Genomic DNA, 22,534 nt, shown 5'->3' with positions numbered 1-22,534 from the left:
TGCATCTGCTAGTAATGCACCTATCCCAAAGAATTCACATTTGTTTCCTTTCCTCTATTTAGGTACTACTCAGGAAAGCTGGAGGCTAAGGCAACAAGTCACACTACTATAAATTTAATTCACACAGCAACCAAAGGGCTAATAAAAGCTTTTGAAGATGGTGGAATAGATTCTGTGATGGAATGGGAAGTGAATGAAGTGCTAAACTGGACAAACACACTGAACTTTGATGAGTAAATACATGTTGCTATTCTTGGGGACCAAATATTTTCCATTCTAGTATTTCCTACCCGCATGTTGAAACTTGGCACCACAAAAATAATTTTTTAAAATCCACACAAATATTTATTTGTTGTCTGGAAACACAATAAGGGATAATCTTAAGGTTAAAAAAATTAGAATAATGTGTTCTTTATTCTCAAACTTTATTCTTATGCTTTAGTCTAAATCAACTTCTTTGGAATTTAGAAACATAGCTAACAACATGAAATTAATAACAAAGAACTTCCCTAGTAGGGAAATAATAATAGAGAGAATACCCCTAATAGGGATATATCTATATCCCTAATCTTTCTGTGTGAAATAGTAAAAGCTTGAATTTTCAGTGACATACTGTACCCCTTGAAAAATATTTTTAGAATTTTTGTGTGATAGTAACTTTAGTATATTTAACATAGCCATCAGAAAAATACAAATCTGAGCCACAATGAAATCCTGCTTCCCACTAAAATGGTTATAATACTAAGAGATAGTTGGCCAAAATGTAGCCATATATATGGCTAGTGAGAATGTGTATTGATGCAACCACTTTGGAAAATAATCTAGTAGTTCCTAAAATGGTCATCAGAGTTGTCACTGGTATAGCAATTACACTCTTCAATATACACAGGACAAATGAAAAAAAAATACTTCCTTTTGGTTGAGTTTCTAATGGCAGGATAGAGAATTTTCTTTGGTTAGCTTTTGAAATGATGTCTTGCATAGTTGGCTAATTGAAGCAAAGGGCCAGCAACTTTCCATGAAAGATTACCAAAAAATCTATACCCAATATCCTATATTCTGTTACTGCTGGAATACAAAAAGAATAAAACTGTGGAGCTCAAAAGGAATAAATAAACAACTACTCAAGTCTATGTAAGATGTCTCTGCTATCATCCCTGAAACACTTGTGGCTTTTCTTTGTGGAAAAAGGATAAAAACAGAATAAACTAGTAAGACTAGAAATAGGATCTTTGGGATATCCTGTATGTAGAGTGGAATAAATACACTGAGCTTTGGCCTGATAAGGTTAACTGAAAGTGTCCATGTTGGGTCTCAATTTATGGAAAGCTTCTATCAGTTCATTCTCTGACTTGAGCATGATCATAATTAGACACCAACTTGGAATTCTTAGAAAGCAAGAAATTTGAAATTTATGAGACAAAAAATAATTTCAAATGAAGTCTACATGATTATTTAAGAGTGTTTCAGCAGCATTACTATCCACAAACTATTGATTACCTCTGGCAGGACCACACTTTGCAAGGACCGCCTGTTAGCTGGCTGTACACACTAGCACTTCTGTTAGCATTTCTTCCTAGTGTATGGTGGTCTCCACAATCTGCATTCGTTTTACATCTTTGTTGTCATCTAGTATTTTCTACTAGTTTGTCAACGCCTTGTTTGATGAGAACATTCTGACATTTCTCTTTTCACTAAAATTGGTAGCTGTTGATTTCTTGGAGAGTATCAATATGTACAAAATCTGTGGACAGTTTCCAATTGTTGGACTGTTAAACACTAAAATTGAGTGATATAAACCAGTTTCTTCCCAAAAGGCTTTTGTACAAGCCCATTGTTATAACATATGCCATAACACTTAGGAAGAAGTTATGTGTTATTCCGATACACATTACAACAGCTTCGACTGAGTACAATATTATTTTAATCTTGAAGAATGGACAAATAGAATTTCACTCTTGGCACAAGGTGACTGATGAGCACTATTGCAAATTCAGTATCCAGAGATCTGTGACTGTTACTGGCATTCATACTGCTGGATATTCAGGAAGATAGTCTCTATCAATATGGATGTTTTTCTTACAGGATATTCATATTTTTCTAATTGCCATGAGTTTTGGCAAAACCTGTTCAAGTGATCAGCAGTAAGGAAATTAAAATAATTTCTTGATATCTCTTGAATCTTGTTGGTGAGAGGTCTGTGCCTATGTATGTTTTGGGTAGTATCTATATCTGAAGCTGCTCAGTTGATTTTCTTTGATAGGTGTGATATGTAGCCTCTCTGGTAAGGGACTTTCCCTAGATAGTTAAAATGTTAAATTTGTACTGCTTAAAGGATTCATTGTAGACTTTATTCTGAATTGCTATCTAAAAAGAGCCCAACAATTTCTTAGTGAGAAAGATCAGCTTAGTGAGAAAGATAAGCAGCATGGCAGTGGTATCATCAAACTGCTGCTTCCATTTGTACTCTTAGATTTCAAATCAGTTACTCCTGGCATGTTCTTTATAAGTAGTTGTTTTGAAATAATTTAATAGGTTCATGTCCTAATCTCACAGACAGCAAGATCGACAATCCACTTTGAAAAAGGCACATGTTTGTACCCCAGACTGTCGGGGCTTAGCATATAATTGTTTAAGGGTCACTATCATGGTTTCTGAGGGTGGGAATCAAAAGCTTTTTGTTATAAGCAAACAGGGTGATTGGCATTTTTTTTTTTTTTTAAGATTAATTTAGTTGTGCATACAGAACTGGGGTACAGGCGAGTTGCTCGGGCGGTGAGAGGCTTCACCAGAGACAGAGTGGGGAACAGAACAGGCAGATCGACGAAGTACACTGCTGAGGGGAGCAGCGAGCGGGTCAGGAGAGATCTGCTACGCCATGTGGTCACCTCCGGGGCAGACGGGAATCGAACTCATGCCGAAGTGGCTTTAGGCTTTAGATTCTCAGGGCTGTGCTTTAAACCGCTGCGCCACCAGGGAGGGCCCAGGCATCTAACTCTTAATAGTGTTCCTGAGCAACCCTTGGAAGTTTAGAGTCTGCCTAAGTTAAGACCACACCTTATTGAATTGTCTACTAAGAGATCCTGGAAGAGATTTAAACTGCATGTTGTTTTACTCCCTCTTTTTATTTACCAGTAATGTAGAAGTTTCCCTTTTAAGGCCATAGAATAAAGTTCTTGGAGGAACAAGAGGTAGCAGTAACAAGAAGTCAGCTTTAGCCAGTAATTTATTATAATGAAATTCAATTGGTTAGTATGTTGTTTCTTGTAACAATTACAAGAAAAAAAATACATCCTTTAGGAACACAAAGTCAACAAACGTAAACATAATTCAAATGGAAAAAATACTTTGAAATGCTTTTGAATTATGTGACATTTTTAATCCTCTTTCCTCTCTGCTAGCTCTCTTTTCAGTACCTAATGTCTTGATGCAGTTAGAAGGAAGAATTGGGAAAGGAAGATACAGAGGCTAACATGAAGTAGAATAAGTCACAGGAAACTTGTCTTTGGAGTGCACCCTTCATAACCCATCATACTTGTCCTTTTATATTCTCTTCAGAATGCTCTTCTCTCCCTCTTTGGTCTGTTTAGGGATCTGAGGTGTTTGCTGCATGTGCCCTACTTGATTGTAATCTCTTATGTTTAACAGACACAGAAATGATAGCGATGTTACTCTAATAAGATCATAAGCCACACACTTTAAATTTCCATTGACATCCAGGACAATAGATCAGTTAATTGATCCAGGACCATGGAGAAAATGTATTGTCCTTTTCACCTAACTTCTTCCATCTCAGAGAGTTTTCTGTCCATTCTTTTAAGTTAGAAGTTAATTAACATCCTAAGATATTGGATGATGACATGATCCTGTAGGTAGGATGGGAAGGGAGGTGAGCAGGAGGGAGGCCAAAGGACACAGATACGGGAGATGGTGGGCATCATCCTGTTCCCCCTGCAGTTCCTGCTCATAGGGACTGTCTTTGTTACATGAGAGATACTTAGGTGCAGATGGTAAAGTCCTGATAAGTAACATTTGTACTAGTGAGTTTGTCACCACTAACCTAGAATTTTATAAACAGGTGGAATTTCAGACGTAGCTTAAGCATGTACTAATGAATCAATTTATTGTTTACCAATAATATGTTTAATTTATGAATGTCCATGCAATGTGCTTAGGTATATTGCCAACTGGAAGGAAATGGCTACAAGCAACTCTTCAGCTAACTTCAAAAGTAGGTGATATTTAGTAAATACCTCACGGGAATTTCTTGTACAAAATTGATACATTCCGTACATGTACACATTTTTATGCATTTAATATTTCAGCATTGAGCACAGTATATATAAAGGTATAGATATAGATACACATGTATGTATATATGCATGCATGTATGTGTGTGCATGAATTTGCCAAGTCAGTTTTATCTTTATATGAAGATTGTTAATTGAGAGTAGCAGAAATTTGTTTTATTTAGGGTTTAATTATATGGCTTTTTTAAATGAACCTTCTTTTTAAAAGTTGCATAGCTTATAGTTTTGATAATAAATTTCAATAAGCAAACTCAAATTGGCAAAATAAATGCCCTAAAAATGTTAGAAATATTTTTTAAGTTTATACCACTATTGTACAACACTGAGCTGAATGTGATAACAGGCTAAAGCAGCTTATCATCATACCCCAGAAATAGCAGAATTTTACCATAACCAAGGCCTTCTTGTGCCTACTGGACAGTCTCAGTTATGAGTTTTATCCTGCTGTCATTGGTTAGTGGCAGTAATCCAAAGAGGTTATAATTCTGGAGTGTTGATTTGGACTATCTGGTCTTTAACTTGGTCTCTAATGTTTACTGACTGTGTGATCTTGGACAAGTCACTAGCTCAAGTTTCATCATCTCTAGATAAGAATAGCAGGAGCACCTAGTTTATAGGTTATGGTGAGGTAGTAAGAGGTGATATAGGTAAAGAGCTTATATTAGTGTCTGGCACATGGTATACACCCCATAAATATTAGCTGTCACTAGCCTTACCTACTTATTTCCAGCTTACTGTTCAAGCTGCCATCATCCCTCTGCAGAGTTCTGCAATAGCCTCTGAACTGTTGATACTTCAATAGTACAGTCTCCAAACAACAAGATAGTGCTATCTTTTACAAATTTAAATCAACACAATTTTCAATTATTTAACTCTTCTTTTACAATTACTATGTGCAAGTGTTGTCTTAAAGTGCTTTCATTTGACCGTTAAGATCACCTAGTGAGACAACTCCTATTATCTGCAATTTACAGATGAACTGAAAGATGCCAGATTTCCTGCTCAAGGTTACACAGTCAGTTCCTGTGAGGGCCAGGAATTGAATTGAGACAGCAGCTAGCTCCAGAATCCATACTCTCAATCATGACTATCTTAGTTCTACCTCACTTAAAACCCTAACTTTATCATGACCTTATGACCCTGGCCTGGTCTGGCCTGGTTTCTTCCCTTCTCACATCTCACTTTCTCTTCACTCATAACAAACATGCATCACTGGGTTCTTACCTGTTCCTCAAAACAGACTCAGGGTTTCCACTTCATGGTTTTATTGGAGAACAGTTTTAAGGAACTATCTTCCCTAGAGGTCCTGGTGTTGTTAGTTTTGTTCACTATTGAATCCTAAGTGCTCAGCACACAGTGGGTTCTTAAAGATATATAAAAGAAAAATGTGTACAAAAATGGAGCAGAGAATACAAATTACTGATTTAAAAATGGTATCTGTGAAAAGAAGGGGAGGTATAGCATGGTAATTAGAAAAAACATTAAGAGCAAATGAAAATTGTCGAGTAGTTGACGTTTGCATAGTAACTGAAGTCTGTGGAAGTTAGTACATTGAAGATGTTGGCATTGGAAAAGAGAAGATATGTCTCCCTTCTTCCAGAAGCAAGAGAAAATCCAATTCAGAGAAGATTTGGAAACTTCAGCTTGAAAGAGAGAAAAGGCTTTTCTTCATGAATAAAGAACTATTTGCTAATCATTAATTCTGGGGCACTAACTAAATGCCAAACTAACTAAAGTCTATGTTCTTTCCATATGCCATCACATTTAATTCTCACAGAAAGAAGATGAGGTAGGTGCTAATAGCCCTATGTTGCAGATGAAGACACTGAGACTTGGAGACTTTAAATAATGTGCTCCAGTTATGCAGCTAGTTCATAGCAGACCTCAAACCCAGGTCCTGTAGAGCCTTTCATAAAATAAGTAACGAAACATGGTAGGGAAAAGTAGGAGGAATTCAGAAATTTGGGCCATTTATGGTTTCAGTTAAGTAAGACATAAAGGTAAGTGTAAAAGTGACAAAAGGAATGTGGACTAACTCTAACCTGGCATATAGTTTATCTGTATTTTATCACATATGGCATCTTTCTAATTATTTGTTATTCCTCTCTAGCTTTCAGATTTGAGCCAGAACAGAAAGAAAGAAATAACTATGAAGATATATCAGAGAAAAAGGGAACACCAAATGATACTTCATTTGAAAATAATTATGAAGAACCAAATTTCACTAAACAAATGCATTCTTTACCTTATGGAGTATAAAATTATTTTCTTTTGGGGTGTATCAATAAGTTATAGTCAAGAGATATTTATCTGTACTAGAATGATTCATGTTTTTGGCACAGATGTAGTCCAGTTTAAGCTAGGAATTAAACAAATGAACATTAAACATCAGATTGAATACAGTGGTCATGGAAAATGGAGAAATTATTACTGGAACCCGGAGAAACTAGTATTTCCCAATCGCATTGAAATAAAGATAATATACTTTGGTACAAAAAATTTTAGATTATTCATTTGAAGTATTTGCATATTTGTAGAGCACTTTTTCCATTTATCCCAAATCCAAATCATGCTGCTTTTACTTTCCCTCATGCTTTATGTCTTAGCCTTTCATTTTCCCACCACACCTTTTCCTGCCCTCCCTGGTTCTTTGCCTGTATGCTCATCTTAGTTGTCTTTCTCGGTTTCACTCCCATTCATTCCTAGTACCTGTTTACCTGTCTTATTTTTATTTATTTTTTTGTTTTATTATTATTTTTTTTACATAGTTCTTCATTTTGTGCATTTTTTCATCTCAGTTGTATTTCCCATGGGCTTCCCATTACCAATTCACCTATGTGCCATAACTACAGTCCAGCGCACTCTTCCCACCCCAGTTCTGATCCCATTCACCCTCCTACCCCCCCCCCAAATTATTTCTGGTTTATAATTGTTCATTGGTTTCATTTTTACTCTATTAACATTTGTTTGTCTCTTCTCCCTCCCTGACCCCCACCCCCAACTTGGTCCCTTATGCTCCTGCTATGAGTGAAACCATAGGTATTTTTCTTTTTCTTTCTGGCTTCCTTCACTAAGAATGAACCCACCTAGTTTCATCCATGTTGCTGCAAAAGGCATGAGTTTATCTTTTTTGATTGCTGAGTAATATTCCATGGTGTATAGTTACATCTTTTTAATACAGTCTTCTATTTTTGGGCATTTGGGTTGATTCCATATTCCCTATTGTACCTACTTACCTATTTTAATAGTTGCTTCTTGCTTTTTTTTTTTTTTTTAAATGATACTCTTAGGTGGCTCTGTGGTGCAATAGATAGCGCATTGGACTTCTAGTGACAAAAAATTATATTCTTATCTTTCCTTTTAGCATTTTTCTCTTCAATGCTTTCACTTAGAAATGATAGCTGCTCTTTTCCTTTTTTCATTTTTCTTTCTGGATTCTTCCCCTAATCTAATTTGTTTCAGGCCTACAATTTGCCTTCACTACTTTGTACCTGATAGAACTCTTTGATTCTTATTCCTTCTCTTATTAATCAGAGTTGTGAATTCATTATCTATTACTGCATCATAAATTATCCTTAAACTTTGCACCCTAAAACAAACATTTTGTTTTTACCTCATACAGTCTCTGAAGGTTAGGAATCTGAGAGTGATTTAACTGGCTGGCTCTGGCTTGAGATCTCTTGTAAAGTGTCATCCGGGGTTTTGGCCATTGCTGCAATTATTTGAAGGGTTGGCTGGTACCACTTAGAGACTTATTGGCAGGAAGTCTCAGCTCCAAGGCACTTGGATTTCTCCATAGTGTTCTCATAGCATGACTAAGTGAGCAATCTAAGAGATCAGGAGTGCAGAGGAAGCCATATACCTTACATTCCAGTCTCAGACATCACACGTATCATTTTTCCTATATTTTTGTCAGTTAGAAATGCATCAGTCAGACTAGTTCACACTCAAGGAGAGACAGACTGGACCTGATGTAACCATTTTTACCACCAAATGACTGACTATTCTATTGTAGTGATGAGTCTGGGTCATTCTTTAATGCTAATAGCAGCTGAAGTAGCTAGATTAGTTTTTGTAAGAAGGGTCCCATCATTTCTGAACCCATAGTTTCTACCCAGTCCTTATATTTTGTTTATGGATTAACTGAATAAGCACTAGATGACCAATAGGTTAACTGACCTTCATTTCCATGGTTCATGCTTTTAGTGTTTAATCTAGGAATTCTTCACGTAAATCAAAATTATAAAGGACTTCTTATACAAATTTCATAATCTTAACTTTCACATTTAGTTATAGGCTAATTGTTGTATTTCATAGGGAGATTTGAGATTCTTTTTTTTTTTTTTTTTGCATAAAGTTCTGCACCACTTTTTTTTTTTCAGAGGTTTATTTATCTATGCATACAATAACTGGGGTACAAGCCAGAGGCATGAGGAGGTGAGGTGGTAAGAGGATTCACTAGAGACAGAGTGGGGAGCAGAACAGGCAGATTGACTGAAATATACTGCTGAGGGGAGCAGTGGGCAAGTCAGGAGAGGTCTGCCATCTCTAACACATCCCATATGTGTTAGCTCCCTGGTTAGGGATCAAACTCATGCTGCAGTGGCTGCAGACAGCTTCTTAGTGTTGTGTTTTAACCTCTTGCACCACCAGGGAGGGCCCTAAGTACCACTTTTTTCTCTTTATCCTTTGTTGAATTTCAATTAACCATATGTGGGTTTATTTCTGGGTTCCAATTATGCTCCGATGATCTTTCTGTCTTATTTTTATAGAAATGCTATTTTAGTCCTTTTGCATTTCATACAAATTTTGTTTGTCAATGATGGGGGAGGGAGGAAGCATTGAGGGATTTTAACTGAGATTACACTGATACTACATAGCTAAACAATATTGACTCCCAATCCATCAACATTATACATCTCTCTCTATATTTAGGCTCTTGGTTTCTCAAATGTTTTATATATTGCAGTGTATAGTTATTGCATGCATTTCATCAAAATTATGACAACTATTTCATGTTGTTTATGTTCTACTCCAAATTGTTCATTGCTGGTAATAAAAAATTCAGAAACTTCACAATCTAGTTGGCTTTTATTTAATATTTTATGAATCAAAAAACATTTTGTCTAAAAATTAGTAAGGCACTTCCAAAAATTGTACAAAAGGGTTTCATAGACCAAAGTAAGTTAGAACATGAATTTACACTGGGTATTTGCTGACTCAGTAAAACATGGTTACTTTTGTATATAGAGCAAAGGGAAGTTTTTGAGCTTGTTATTGAGCAGGCAAGCACTGATTGGTTGGCCTAGGACTTTCTTTTCCAGGAGAGAAGTGTATAAAATATTAAATTTCAGTTTGCTGATTTGGGGCTTTGTATAAGCAACTCTATTCTAGGTCTAACTTTAACATTGTTATATAGAAATACTGTGATGTTTCATAAATTGACCATTATCATGTAAGCTGGTTATTTTTTAATACTGCACCTTTTTTTTATTAATTTGGAGAACTATTAGGATCTTCTACAGAGATGATCATGTTGTCTTCTAATGTAGATAATTATACTTCTTCCTTTTCAAATCAAGGCCTTTTATTTCTATTTGCTTGTTGTAATTGCTAGAAACTTTAATATCATGTTTAGTAAAACTGCTGAGGGAGGCATCTTTGCCTTGTTCTTTATCTTAGGAGTAAATTTTACCCTTTCACCATAAGTACACTGTGAGCTCTAAGATTTTCAGACAAGCTTTATCAAATTGAAGCTGTTCCTGTATTCCTAGCTTGATGAGTTTTATAATAAATGAGTATTAATTTGTCACATGGTCTTACTGCATCGATTGACATCATTAAGATTTTTGTTAATTTATCAGCATTGATTGATTTCCAAGTATTAAATCAATCTGGCATTACTGGTATAATGCCATTTGGTCTGATACATTATCTCCTTTATACTGATGGAATTAATTTTCTAATATTTGTGAAGACTTTTATCTCTATGTTCATGAAAGGTATTGGCATTGTTTTCTTAATTTTTTATTTTGATGTAAGAGTAACACTGGCCTCGTAAAATAAACCTTCTTATGTTGGGAAGAGTTTGTATAGCATTTCTTCCTGAGAAGGTGTCTCATCAGAATTATTTTCAGTATTTTTTCTCTTATGAATGCATTAGCAATGCCCATTAAGTCCACTTGCCTGTGTTGATTTACACTGCAGTGATTCAAAAAAAATCTCCAACCCGCTGACTATTCATTTTTCCCTCATAAAATAATTCTCTTATTTGTAAGAGCAGACATGCTTTGTTGTAATTTGCAGATAGCAAATAGCTCACAGTTGCCCAAAAGTGATCAGCTCATAGGAACCCACAATAAACATTCCTCACTACATGTTTGTCTTACTCTGGAAATTGAGTTTAACATTTAACAGTACATGCAAATACTCTATGTTCTCATATGCTTTGAGACATTGCCAAATTCTTGCTCTAGCAATAAGGATAGTGAAGCAAAATCACCCTTACTTAAGGATGTCTTCTTTAAAATCATACACTATACATACACTTTTACACCTTGCTGTACATTAAAAAATCGTGCATGCTGTACTTCATGGTTAAAGTAAGGGATTTCTGAGTTAAGTGTTCATTATGTGAGACTTTTTTTTTACCTTACCAAATTCTGAATCTAATCTGTGTGAAAACTTTTACTTCACTGTACTTATACAAAACAACTTTTTCAGAAACTGGACCAAAGATGCTGAAACTATGGAGAAAACTATTTATTTAGAAAAAGATAAATATGTGAATACCTATTTATAACATTCCAGTCAAACATCTTAGACTTTAGACATATCCAATAGATCACTATCCAATAGATCAGCTGCATCTCAAACACTTCTTTGTCTTTTTGTCATTGGGTAATTAAGACAAACTTTGGCATATTTAGACGGAACCTACTTAGACCGAGTTGCAGCATACCTGGCTGAATATCTTGATGCAGGCTTCCCAGCTATTATACCTTACAAGCTGCCTGTCTGGTTCAGACTGTGAGCTCCGTAATAGCCAGCTATGCTTGCTTTGCTCACTGCTGTCTCCTTAGGAACTAGCTCCATTTCTGTTACACAAAACACTCATTTATTTGAATTAAAGGAATAAGTCTTAACACATTTTCTCTTAAAATTATTTATTCAAAAATAGTTACAATGTAACAGAATTCTGTTAACAGTATAATAAAGAAATACATTCAATAGTATTGAAATAAATCTACATAAAACATATAATTTCATTAAGATACAATTAAAATACCTAAATTGGCATACATCTCTTAATTCAAGCCAATATATTGACTTTGTCATTTAAAACATAAGCCTATTTTAAATCTTTAAGAAGTCCACAGTTTTTTCTCTGCTTTTATTTGCTTTAAATCATATCTAAGTCTAGCATTTCAAGGTTCATGTACTTTAATAACCATGCATTGTGTACCCACTGACTAGAGTTTGAAATGGGATGCCCAATATGGAGAATGATGAGAGAACTACTATGTCCTTTAATCTGTGCACAACTGTTCAAACAGTCTCACTGAGTAGCTTTTCTACTTGGTTTCCACTTTACCTAGTGAGCTGATGCATGAACCCTAGATTCTTTTACCTGAAGTTTTTTTAAGGTAAGGGATTATCCAGATTAAGTCTGTATTTTCAATTACTACATTCTTGTCTTAGAAAATTAACTTGTTTTCTACGCATCATTTTCTCCAGCTTTAAACTGGGATAACATTACTAATCTTGCAAAGATTAGAGATGTTACATATATGTGTGGTCTTCAGAACACAACAAATATTCTAGGCTTGATGTTTTAAAAATCTAACTACTCCTAACAAATGTGTGTCTTATTCATGTCTAGTTAGTGTTCTAGAAAATTTTATCCTTGAATTAGCTATTTCTCCTAGGTTTATCATCTGTAAATTTGGTAAACTTTACAAAGCCATTAATAATAATATTTGAATAGGAAAGGAGCCTTGTGGCATATCATTCAAGGTTAAGAATATATTAATGATGCTATTCAACACTGTATACCTAAGCCAAAAACAGTTACAAATTCATTCACTTACATTATTTTTATCTCCATTTCTGAAGATTTCAAAGCTATATCTAAATAAAGAAATTCTAAGTTTATCAATCTTTAGCTTACTAAAGTAATAAATAAAATTAGCAATAGATACCAAATATTTATTTAGGCAGTTAAATTATATGTAAAGTTTGTATTTGAAATGCAAATTAATTTTAAGAACAATTCTCTAGAAACCAAGAAATTTACAGTCCAAAAAATTCTGGAGATTGTCTTTTGAGGGGGTCACAAATGGAGAAATTAGATATGAGTGTTTGTCACTGGCAGTAAAAAGAAAAACAAAAAACCCTTCACAATTTTCTTCATTTAAAAAAAAAAGTGGGAAATACATACACCAATAGGATAGAAAAGATTTGCTTTTCCTGCTACATATCAAACTCTATTATCAAACAAAACATAAAAATGTTTTGTGTTTAGAGATTACCCAGACTGAGTCTGTACTTTCCGCTTAATATATTTTGGCCTTAGAAAAATAAACTTCTTTTCTAAACATCATTTTCTTCAGCTTTAAACTGGGATAGCATTACTAATCTTGCAAAGGTTATATTATATTCAAGGTTAAGAATATATTAGTGACACAAATGCTAGGTGACATGCAAGAAACAGTCTTAAACACACAGCAGAACTTCCAAGAAAATAAAGGTTAAAAAAGAAAAGAGGCCCTCCCTGGTGGCGCAGCGAGTTAAAGCACTGCACTAGGAAGCTTAAGCCACTTCCTCATGAGTTCGATTCCCGCCTGCCCCGGAGGAGTCCACATGGCGAGGCAGACCTCTCCTGACCCGCCCGCTGCTCCCCTCAGCAGTGTACTTCGTCAATATGCCTGTTCTGCTCCCCACTCTGTCTCTGGTGAATCCTCTCACCCTCCGCATCTCTGGCCTGTACCCCAGTTCTATATGAATAAATAAATAAATCTTAAAAAAAAAAAGAAAGAAAGAAAAGACCTGAAAGTCAAAGGGGCAAATATGACAGGACAATTCTAGCTGTCCTGACAGAATGTGCCAATCTTATTTACTTAAAGAGTTTCAGCTTTAACTACTAGCTGGGGAGTCACAAAACCTTGAATTTCCAAAAGACAGAAGCTAGGAATTCAACACACCTCTCCTCACACTCACCACAAAGAATTGGGACAGGATCCAGGGAGCCTCACACCCTTAGGAAAGGGGAGTCACTAGAACATTACCTCACTAGCATAAGAAATAATGAAGACGTCTTGGCCTGGGAATTTGTTGCAGCACTTTATACTTATTCTTAAGGTCTGGAAAATCCTGATGACAAAACATTAAAATGAGAATAGTCCTCTGTCAGTGATAGCCTCAGGACTCTGACAACATGGGACACAAAGCTTTTTTTGGGAGGAATTATTCTTAATTCTGGTACTCACGATTCCTCTCAAAATAAGCTCACCTTTTACAACGACCAAATACATGGATAAGCAGAAGTTGATCTAATAGAACCATTAAACATTTTAAAATGTTTAGACGTGAAATGAAAAGTTAAAAAAGATTATAGACGCCATAAAACATACAGTAGCAGAGCTGGAAAGTTTTGAAAAGAGAAACAGTAAGCAGATCATAAAATTGATATGAACATTTATGAACAAAGGGCATCACAAATGATAAAATAAATGAAAATACAGAGAAAACAGAGTAGCTTCATTATACATTACAAAAATGGTAACCACATCAGGCCTTTGAAATTTATTCTCTGTAACACCTTTATTACTCAGCAACACTAAATGATCTTCCTATTAAAATTGTATTTTTTTTTGGCCTTCCCTAGTGGCGCAACAGGTTAGTTTGCAGCACAGTATGCTAGGCAGCCACTTCAATGTGAGTTCGATCCCCAGCCCTGGAGGTGATCCACATAGCGGTGTCCACCCGCTGCTCCCCTCAGCAGTATACTTCATTGATCTGCCTGTTCTGCTCCCTACTCTGACTCTGGTGAATTCTCTCAACCCCCACACCTCTGGCCTGTATCCCAGTTCTGTATGCATGCATAAATATTAGAAAAAGAAAATCGTATTTTTAAAATACTACTTTTATTTTTAACACTTCTTTTTTTAATGTAGTTTTAGCATAAGTAATGTAATATCTATATTGATGACTATAATTTTTAAAGTTCATTTCTTCCTTTTCCATTTTAATATCAAATAATTTATCACTTTTATGATGTGGCAAGTAAGTTTAAGTTAAAAGCCACCCCAAGACTAACGGTATATTTATGTGTTCATCCTGAAAGAAAGTAACAGTGGTATCTTATACTTCTGTTGCTTCTATTTCCAGCTAATGCATCAAGTTAGTGATTCAACTGAAAATGACACAAGCATGGACTTAAGGAGAAAAAAATATTTAGCCCAGAGGTAAAACATGAATGACAATAGTTTTGAAATGTGAGAGAAGACATTCTCAAGACTGTCAAAGCAAGTATTAATCATTTTTTTAAAATACAACCACTAAATATTAATACATATTCAAAGCATATGGGTGGATTAAAGATGAAAGCCAAAACAGAATTTTTAACGTTGAAATTCAAGGGTAATTTATATGCTGAAGCTCACACCCAAGCCTTCCATCCTGGGAAGAGCCGGCTGAGATTTTTGGGGTCCATGGCCTGTTGTATGAGCAAATTCACCTGTCCACCTACACTGAGCACGGTTCCCTCCTCCACTCCTTTCAGTTTCTCTTGCAGTCTCATCAAGACACGTTCAGCCACTTTGTTGAAACTCTGGTCAATATCACTAAAGACAGAAACACAAGTGTTTAAAAGTTGGGGCAGTTTTAAAGGGCCTTGAGAATAAAAACTATGGACAAACATCACTAGGTCCTTCCTAAAATAACACTGCTCACCTGAGATTGCCTTTGCACTCTGGGTCATCTGCATTGGGAGTCGAGTGAAGCTCAGTCTCATCTTCTGGCCTCTGCTGTAAATATAAAGCTTTCAAAGGATTCATGGTCCAATCAAAGAGAGGATCATAAAGGAGGACCTAAATAGAGAGAACTTGTATTAGAAGAACAGTGTGCATTTGTCTTGATATGGGCCATTCTCACAGGAGTAAGATGGGTTATCTCATTAGAGTTTTCGTTTGCTTTTCCCTGATGATAAATGATATTGAACATTTTTTTATATGTCTGTTATCTGTCTTCTTTAGAGAAGTGTCAATTTAGTACTTCTGCCCATTTTTTTTGATTGGGTCTTTTATTTTCTAATTGTTGAATTATATGAATTCTTTTTAGGTCTTCGGCAGGATTTCTTTTCATCTTTATGAGTTTCTTTGGATACACAAAACTACTTTGCTTTTATATTCCTTGCCATTGAAGTCAAAGTTCCCAAAGATATCACTGAAGACAACGTTACAGTTTGTTTTGCATATGTTTTCTTCTATGTATTTTATGGTTTCTGGTCTTACATCCAAATTTTTAATCCATTTTGTGTATGGTATGAGAAGTGGTCTAGTTTCTTTTCTTTCTTTTATATGCTTAACACTGTCAATTTTCCCAACACCATTTGTTGAAGAGACTTTCCTCTTTTTGTGACTCCTCTGTTTGCAGTTTCACTGTCCATATAAATGTTGGTTTGTTTCTGGACTCTAAATTCTAGAAAATAGACATACATTGTTCAGTGTGTCTATTTTATCCCAAAACCATGCTATTTTGATTACTATGTAGTCTAGTTTAAGTCTGGGAAGGTGATACTTCCACTCCTCCTTTTATTTTGCCAAGATAGTTTTAGCTGTTTAGGGTCTTTTGTGATTCCATATGAAATTTCATAATAGTTGCTCTATTTCTTTGAAGAATTATATTAAAATTTTGAGAGACTGCTTTGAGTAACATAGACATTTTAACAATGTTAACCTTCCAAAACATGAGCAAGGGATATCTTTCCATCTCTTTGAGTCACCTATTTCTTTTAGCAATGTCCTTTTTCATTAAATAGATCTTTCACCACCTTTGTTAGGTTTATTACTTAAGTATTTAATACTTTTTGATGATACTAGTAGCTAACCTTAAAGGGAACACTTTCAATTTTTCACCACTGGATATGATCCTAGCTGTGGGCTTGTCATATATGACATATATTATGTTGAGGTACATTCCTTCTATTTATTTACTTTCCATTTACCAAGAGTTTTTAGCATAAGTGAATATTTAGTATTTTCAAATACTCCCCTGGATCTATTGATATGATCATATGATTTTTGTCTTTCCTTTTGTTGAAATGAATTACACGGACTGATTTGCATCTATTGAGCCACCTTTGTAACCCAGGAAAAAAGCCCAATTGGTCATGATGTATGAATCCCTCTGATGTATTGCTAAATTCAGTCTGCTGTTTGTTGAGGATTGTGGTATCTGTTTTTACTAAGAATATGGTCTGTTGCTTTCTCTTTTTGTCCTTATTGGTTTTTGAGAAAAGAACTATGTTGGCTTCATAAAATGTATTTAGGAACAGTCCTTTTTCCTCACTTCTCACTTGAGTAAAGCTAGTAAAACAACCACTACAAATGTGTGTGACTGCTTTTCCTTTACACCTTGATTACATGAGACCATGGTGTGATTACAAGTGTTTGTTTGCTCTGCAGGCCCAAACCCTTATTCGGCAGGCTGTCCCAGATTTAAAATGGCAGAGGGGCACTGAATGCGTGCCTGCAATTTGACCTCACTCCTGCCATGTTCGTGCCTGCTGACACTGGATCTCCATGTGTCTGACTAAATGCTTCTGAATCTGGGCAGGAGAAAAGGAGCTACAATTTACTGGTTTATGATCCCAACTGGAAACCATTCTGAAAACATACTATGCAAGATATCTAAGGTATGAAAGTATTGATTCATGTATTAAAAGCCAATATATAATGCTGTAACATTTCAAGAAACTGAGGGGCTCAAGGTACTTCTAAACCACTAATCACTGATGTGTATCCTGCTTCTGCTGTCCAGAATTATCACATTAAAATGAAACATAGATCCTCAAACTGGTGATGGTGTAACAAGAAACTCAATCTATAATAGCTAGAAAAATAAAAAATGTCTTTATACTTTACCTCTACAATGGTTAACAGAGTTTCCTGAGAATTTCTCATAACTTCCATAGTTTTCTCACAGCATCTACAGTCAAACACATTATAGATATGAGTTTGTTTTACATCAACATTTTCAACCTGTCTTTACCTAATATATTTATTCATATGTAATCTGCTGAGACTGTTTGTTAGTCATTCTCAAATTAACATTTCAAAGAGGATAGCACTTGGCAGAGTGGGTTTTCAGTAGCTATTTCTGAAATATAAAATATATGTCTGAATATAATCTTATTTATAAAAATAACCACTACTACTATAAAAAAATCTTTTAGTTGTTGATTATGTGGTTAATTATTAGTTTACTTCATTAAAAGTGCTGAGAAAACTATAGGCAACTGTAAGTTCCTTTTGTTGAAATTTTTACTAGATCATAAGCCCCTTAAATAGTTTGTATCCTCAACAATAAGTACCCGTCAGGAGCCTGGATCAGTAAACAGAAAGTGGGCTGTTACAGAGTAGGTTAGAGTAGCTTTGTGTATGTTATATTGTTGAGGTTCTACTTGGCCTGAAGGGATAGAAATTAATACCCCTTCTACCAAGGATCTTTTTTAAGTACTCATAAAGCACTGGAATATAATTCTAGTAATGAATTCTGTAATCTAGAAAAATCCATAACCCAAATAACTTTGACACCATAAATCATCTGTCCTACCTTACCTTATATTTATCACTCACCTTCTGAAAACACCTTCAACACCAGTAATGCCCATCCCATCCACAATATCTCGGGTGAGTCTAAAAGGGACTGTCTCAGGAGTAGGAAGGATTTTACCTTGTTCAAAAGCAACTCCTAAAGTAAAAAATATAGTAATATCAAGTTTCACAGCTAATTACTTTCCTCCAAAGTGATACTTAAGAGATGCAAAATTCATTTGGCACCTGTAGTCTATCAATACTGAAACACACAGTAGTTTATTCTGTTTCTCTTCTGCCTGTCTTCATTATTACCACCATTGTCTAGGAAATCTACTACTAATTTCAGATATTTAAATTTTGAGATTATCACAGAATTCTAGATTAAGAGATGATATTCAAAAATAAATAGTAGTAGGTAGAAATGTCTATTCGGGCATTTTGCTCATTACTATCTGGATTGTTTGTGTTTTTTTACTGTTGAGTTTTGAGAGTTCTATGGGCTGTACTTTTAGAGTTAAGACTGAAAATTGTCTAGCCCTAGATGCTAAAGATTTTCATGTATTTTTAGCTGTTTTTCAGTTTGAAAAATTTCTACTCTTCTGATTTCTGTTCCCTCATTCTGCTGTTGATCCTATCCACTGAGTTGCAAATTTTAATTATTGCATTTTTCTGTTCCAAAATTTTCACTTAGTTGTCTTTTATATTTCTATTTTTATGCTAACACATACCATATTTTCATTTCAAGCATGCCTTAAAGCATTTTTATGATGGTTGGAGGCCTTACATGCTAAGTAAGAAGTCCAGATGATTGCTAGATAGAGAGATCACATTCATGAACATTGAGACATCAACATTTATTTTAGTATTTGAAAACTCCAGCTGAGTTTTCCGAGAACTCCAGATTCCAATGCTGACTGCAACTGCATGAAGGGATCCTACTTGAGAACTTCCCTGCTGATCCCAGTCAAACTCATAGGCCATAAGATAATAATAATGGTTTTAAGCTACTACATATGGGGTAGCTTGTTATACAGTAACAAATAACCAAAAAGCTACAAACAGAAAACTATACAGGTCATCCCAGATATCAAAGCTTCAGTTAATTCTGATTTTTTAAGAGATGAAAGTTGAAACTCTTAGCCTGGCTTTTTACAGTTACAGACAGCAATTATCTACAAACTTCTCAACTACATGAAACTTTACTCCTACCACAGTTAGTGTCTAACATTTCTTGTAACTTGCTCTGTCTTCATTATTCCTCCTCATATATCTGCTCTGTCTCCTATTTCAACTACCCATCATTTATGTAGACCTGGCACAAATGTCACCTCTTCTGGTAAGTGTGACCCATGATCCCAGGCAGAGTTAGTTACTCCCTCCAGCTTCACTGTTTCTGTGCTTTCCTTAGAAACAATATTCAGTGCTTTGATGTATCTATATCACACTTGTAATATTCTGGTAAGTAAGCAATATTTCAAGCCAAATATTAATTAAGTAGAATGAAGATACCTATCTTTCATTACTTACCTAAATCTATATGTACAAGTTCCGCTGACTGTTCATTTATCAAAATATTCTGCACATGTCTATCACCCAGCCCAAGTATGTAGCCAACTGGAAAAAAGAACAACTCCAAATCACTGAGTTTATCTATTTCTAGAACATATTTAGCCATAATTTCAACTAAAAACACTACTGTATATAATTTTAAATATTTAAGGCTACTTAAAGGAAAGCAAATATATAACTAGACATTCTGTGTTTAAGACAAATCGTGTTGGTTATTTTCATGTACACTACATTTTAATAATCTTAGCTAATTGCTCAAAAAATTCGCCCATTCACTACAATGACCACACACGAGGAAAGAAATATTGTCCAGAAATTAATAATGTAAAAAAGAGCACCAAAATTTTTTTTAATTCTCCCTTTACTAATAAGCCCCTAAAAAATATTAGTGGCCCACCCTGCTGGCACAGTGGGCTAAATCACAGCACTAAGAAGCTAAAGCTACTTCAGCATGAGTTCAATCCCTGCCCCGGAGGTGATCCACATGGCATGGCAGACCTCTCCTGACCCGCCTGCTGCTCCCCTCATCAATGTACTTTGTCACTCTGCCTGTTCTGCTCCCCACTCTGTCTCTGGTGAATCCTCTCATGGATTCACCTCATGAATCCTCTCCTGCAACTCTGGCCTGTACCCCAATTCTGTATGCACAAATAAATCTTTAAAAAAGAAAAAAAGAGTATATATATCTATATATTTATACACATACACACACACACACACATATGTATACACTAGTACTTTGAGCATTATAAGAATGAAAACTTCTATTGAGTATACTCTTGAATGGAAGGAAGCCTATGGGTAAATTCATCACTCATTAGTGAATAATTTCCTCTGCTTGATGAACTGTATTTATCATTAATTCCATTTCTCAGGTATTTTTCCAGGAAAACATGTATTTCCATTTTTTAAGACAGACAATGATCCTTTGAAATGCCTTTAATAAAAGGAAGGAGAAACACACAGACTAGGAGCAGAATGCCTGGGTATCTGACTAACTGGTCTACTTTCTGGTTTATAAATGAAATTTGGTGAATCAGAGTAGTGATTCTCAATGTAAAAAAAATTTCATAATTGCCCAAGAATCTTTTAAAACACTCTACTTTCCTGGGGTATGGTCCCTGTGATGGAGGGAGGCCTATTTTTAGTTGGACACTAAATAAGCGAAAATTTCTCTAAGGTTCCTGTTAGTTCTTATTCTCTAGTTTTTTGTTAGTTGTCCCATCTAACTATCTAACCTCCTAGGAATTAAAAAAAAAAAGGGGGGGGTGTGTGTGTGATATATGTTGTACATTGAATACTTAAATACAACTGAATATTCATGATTTTATTCCACAGAACAGAATCTACTACAGTATTAACAGATGTTCTGTTCAAGTAAAGGAAATAAACAGAGTTAGCATGGGTTTTATTATTTTCTAAAGAAAATCCCAAAAAGTAATATATATAGGGAAGATATCTTCCTTCAATAAGACATCTTCATTACTAAACGAAGAAGAACCCATATTTTCCTACCCTGAAGTAGAATTCTCTCCTATAAAATCTAAGAAGAGCTACAGTTAGAAGCTAAATATTAGGATGAACAGCAAATACCATGATCTAGTCATGAAATCTGCTTAACTAGACCACCATCACCTCCCTGCAACTCAGAATACAAAAAGCACTGAACTGTACCAAATGTACACTAAAATTACCAATAGAAGAAGTAGCCACACTGCGAGTGTAAGCCAGTCGTCTCTCAAACCAAACAGCCGGGTCCAAAAACTTTTCCATGCAGAAGTAACGGAAAACTGGTTTAAAATTTTGGCAAATATTCATGAAAATTTCATATTTCTCTTCAAAAGACTTCTTTTGTACTTCCTATAAATATATCACAAATAAAAATTATTCTCAATATTGTATTTAATTATTTCAACTAATATCTAATAAAAGTTCCTATATGGAAAGTATGATGGATGCAGAGGCAATAATAAGATGAATACGATATTATCTCTACTCACATAAAGCTAACAGTTTAGTCAGGGAAGCAATTATAGCCCCATTAGGAATTTCATAGTAATCTTAGGGGAAGGCAGCATTCTTAGATCTGTCCATCAACATCTTCTCACTATATAACATTCTTGAAGCACAATTAATCTACTTAACAGATTCCATCCTCTGATGTCTTCTAGACCTTTATATTTAGCACAGATATCTGTAGTAAGCTCCAGTTTGATGTGATTCTTCATCTGCTCCATTCAACAGACTCCTCTGGATCACTTCCAAATTCATACTAATCCACCTCTCATTTTATAGCCTCTCCATTCGCCCAGACATTCCATCTAGAAAACTAAGGAGTCACTGATTTTTTTTTTAAGAACCCTATTTCTTTCAAATTCTATCTGTTCTTTCTCCTTAATATTTCTCATAATGTTGTCTATTCTCCATCCCCACTGTTACTCATCTTAGTTCAGACCTTTTGTCTTATGACTTGACTTTCTCAAAAATAGGACCTAATAGTGCTGTCACTTATTTTTCTAAAACACAAATCTGATATCACTGTACTTCTCAAGGGTATGTGACAGTCTATAGGGTAAAGTCCAAACCAAACAGCATTTCATAAGATAACCCTCTCTTTGTAGATACACTAATCTCCAGTCTCATCTATTTAGTCCTCAAAGACTATGCCTGTGCTTTCATCAACTTCCTATTCAGGCCTCCCTTCCTTTGCAAAGAAGCTCCTTCTGCTTGGAAAACCAATTCATTTACAACACCATCTCCTTTATGAAACCCTTCTTGAATCAAATTTTCTCTATTCTGCCCCATCCCAGATAGATCTAACTGCTTCCTTGCTTT

The 22,534-nt window shown here is 35.1% G+C and overlaps 2 protein-coding genes across 2 annotated transcripts in view; one reads left to right on the top strand and one right to left on the bottom strand.

Moving 5' to 3' along the window:
* LOC101635776 (chromosome unknown open reading frame, human C11orf65) overlaps positions 1-6,569 on the top strand; it is a 28,290-nt gene extending 21,721 nt beyond the window's left edge. The window contains exons 6-8 of the mRNA XM_004688766.1: positions 63-233; positions 4,176-4,231; positions 6,421-6,569. Of these exons, the coding sequence (XP_004688823.1) occupies positions 63-233; positions 4,176-4,231; positions 6,421-6,569 (376 nt within the window). The remainder of the gene's footprint in view (positions 1-62; positions 234-4,175; positions 4,232-6,420) is intronic.
* Positions 6,570-14,479: 7,910 nt separating this feature from the next.
* LOC101635552 (serine-protein kinase ATM) overlaps positions 14,480-22,534 on the bottom strand; it is a 58,007-nt gene continuing 49,952 nt past the window's right edge. Inside the window, exons 38-43 of the mRNA XM_012729928.1 lie at positions 21,394-21,559; positions 19,658-19,744; positions 18,170-18,284; positions 17,456-17,519; positions 15,264-15,400; positions 14,480-15,154 (exon numbers count right to left, since the gene is read on the bottom strand). Coding sequence (XP_012585382.1) covers positions 14,971-15,154; positions 15,264-15,400; positions 17,456-17,519; positions 18,170-18,284; positions 19,658-19,744; positions 21,394-21,559 — 753 coding nt within the window. The 3' untranslated portion in view covers positions 14,480-14,970. The remainder of the gene's footprint in view (positions 15,155-15,263; positions 15,401-17,455; positions 17,520-18,169; positions 18,285-19,657; positions 19,745-21,393; positions 21,560-22,534) is intronic.

Source organism: Condylura cristata, unplaced genomic scaffold (assembly GCF_000260355.1).
Source record: "Condylura cristata isolate star-nosed mole 26May11 unplaced genomic scaffold, ConCri1.0 scaffold00025, whole genome shotgun sequence".
In the NCBI taxonomy this organism is placed as follows: domain Eukaryota; kingdom Metazoa; phylum Chordata; class Mammalia; order Eulipotyphla; family Talpidae; genus Condylura; species Condylura cristata.
This window is presented reverse-complemented; position numbering and strand designations above follow the sequence as displayed.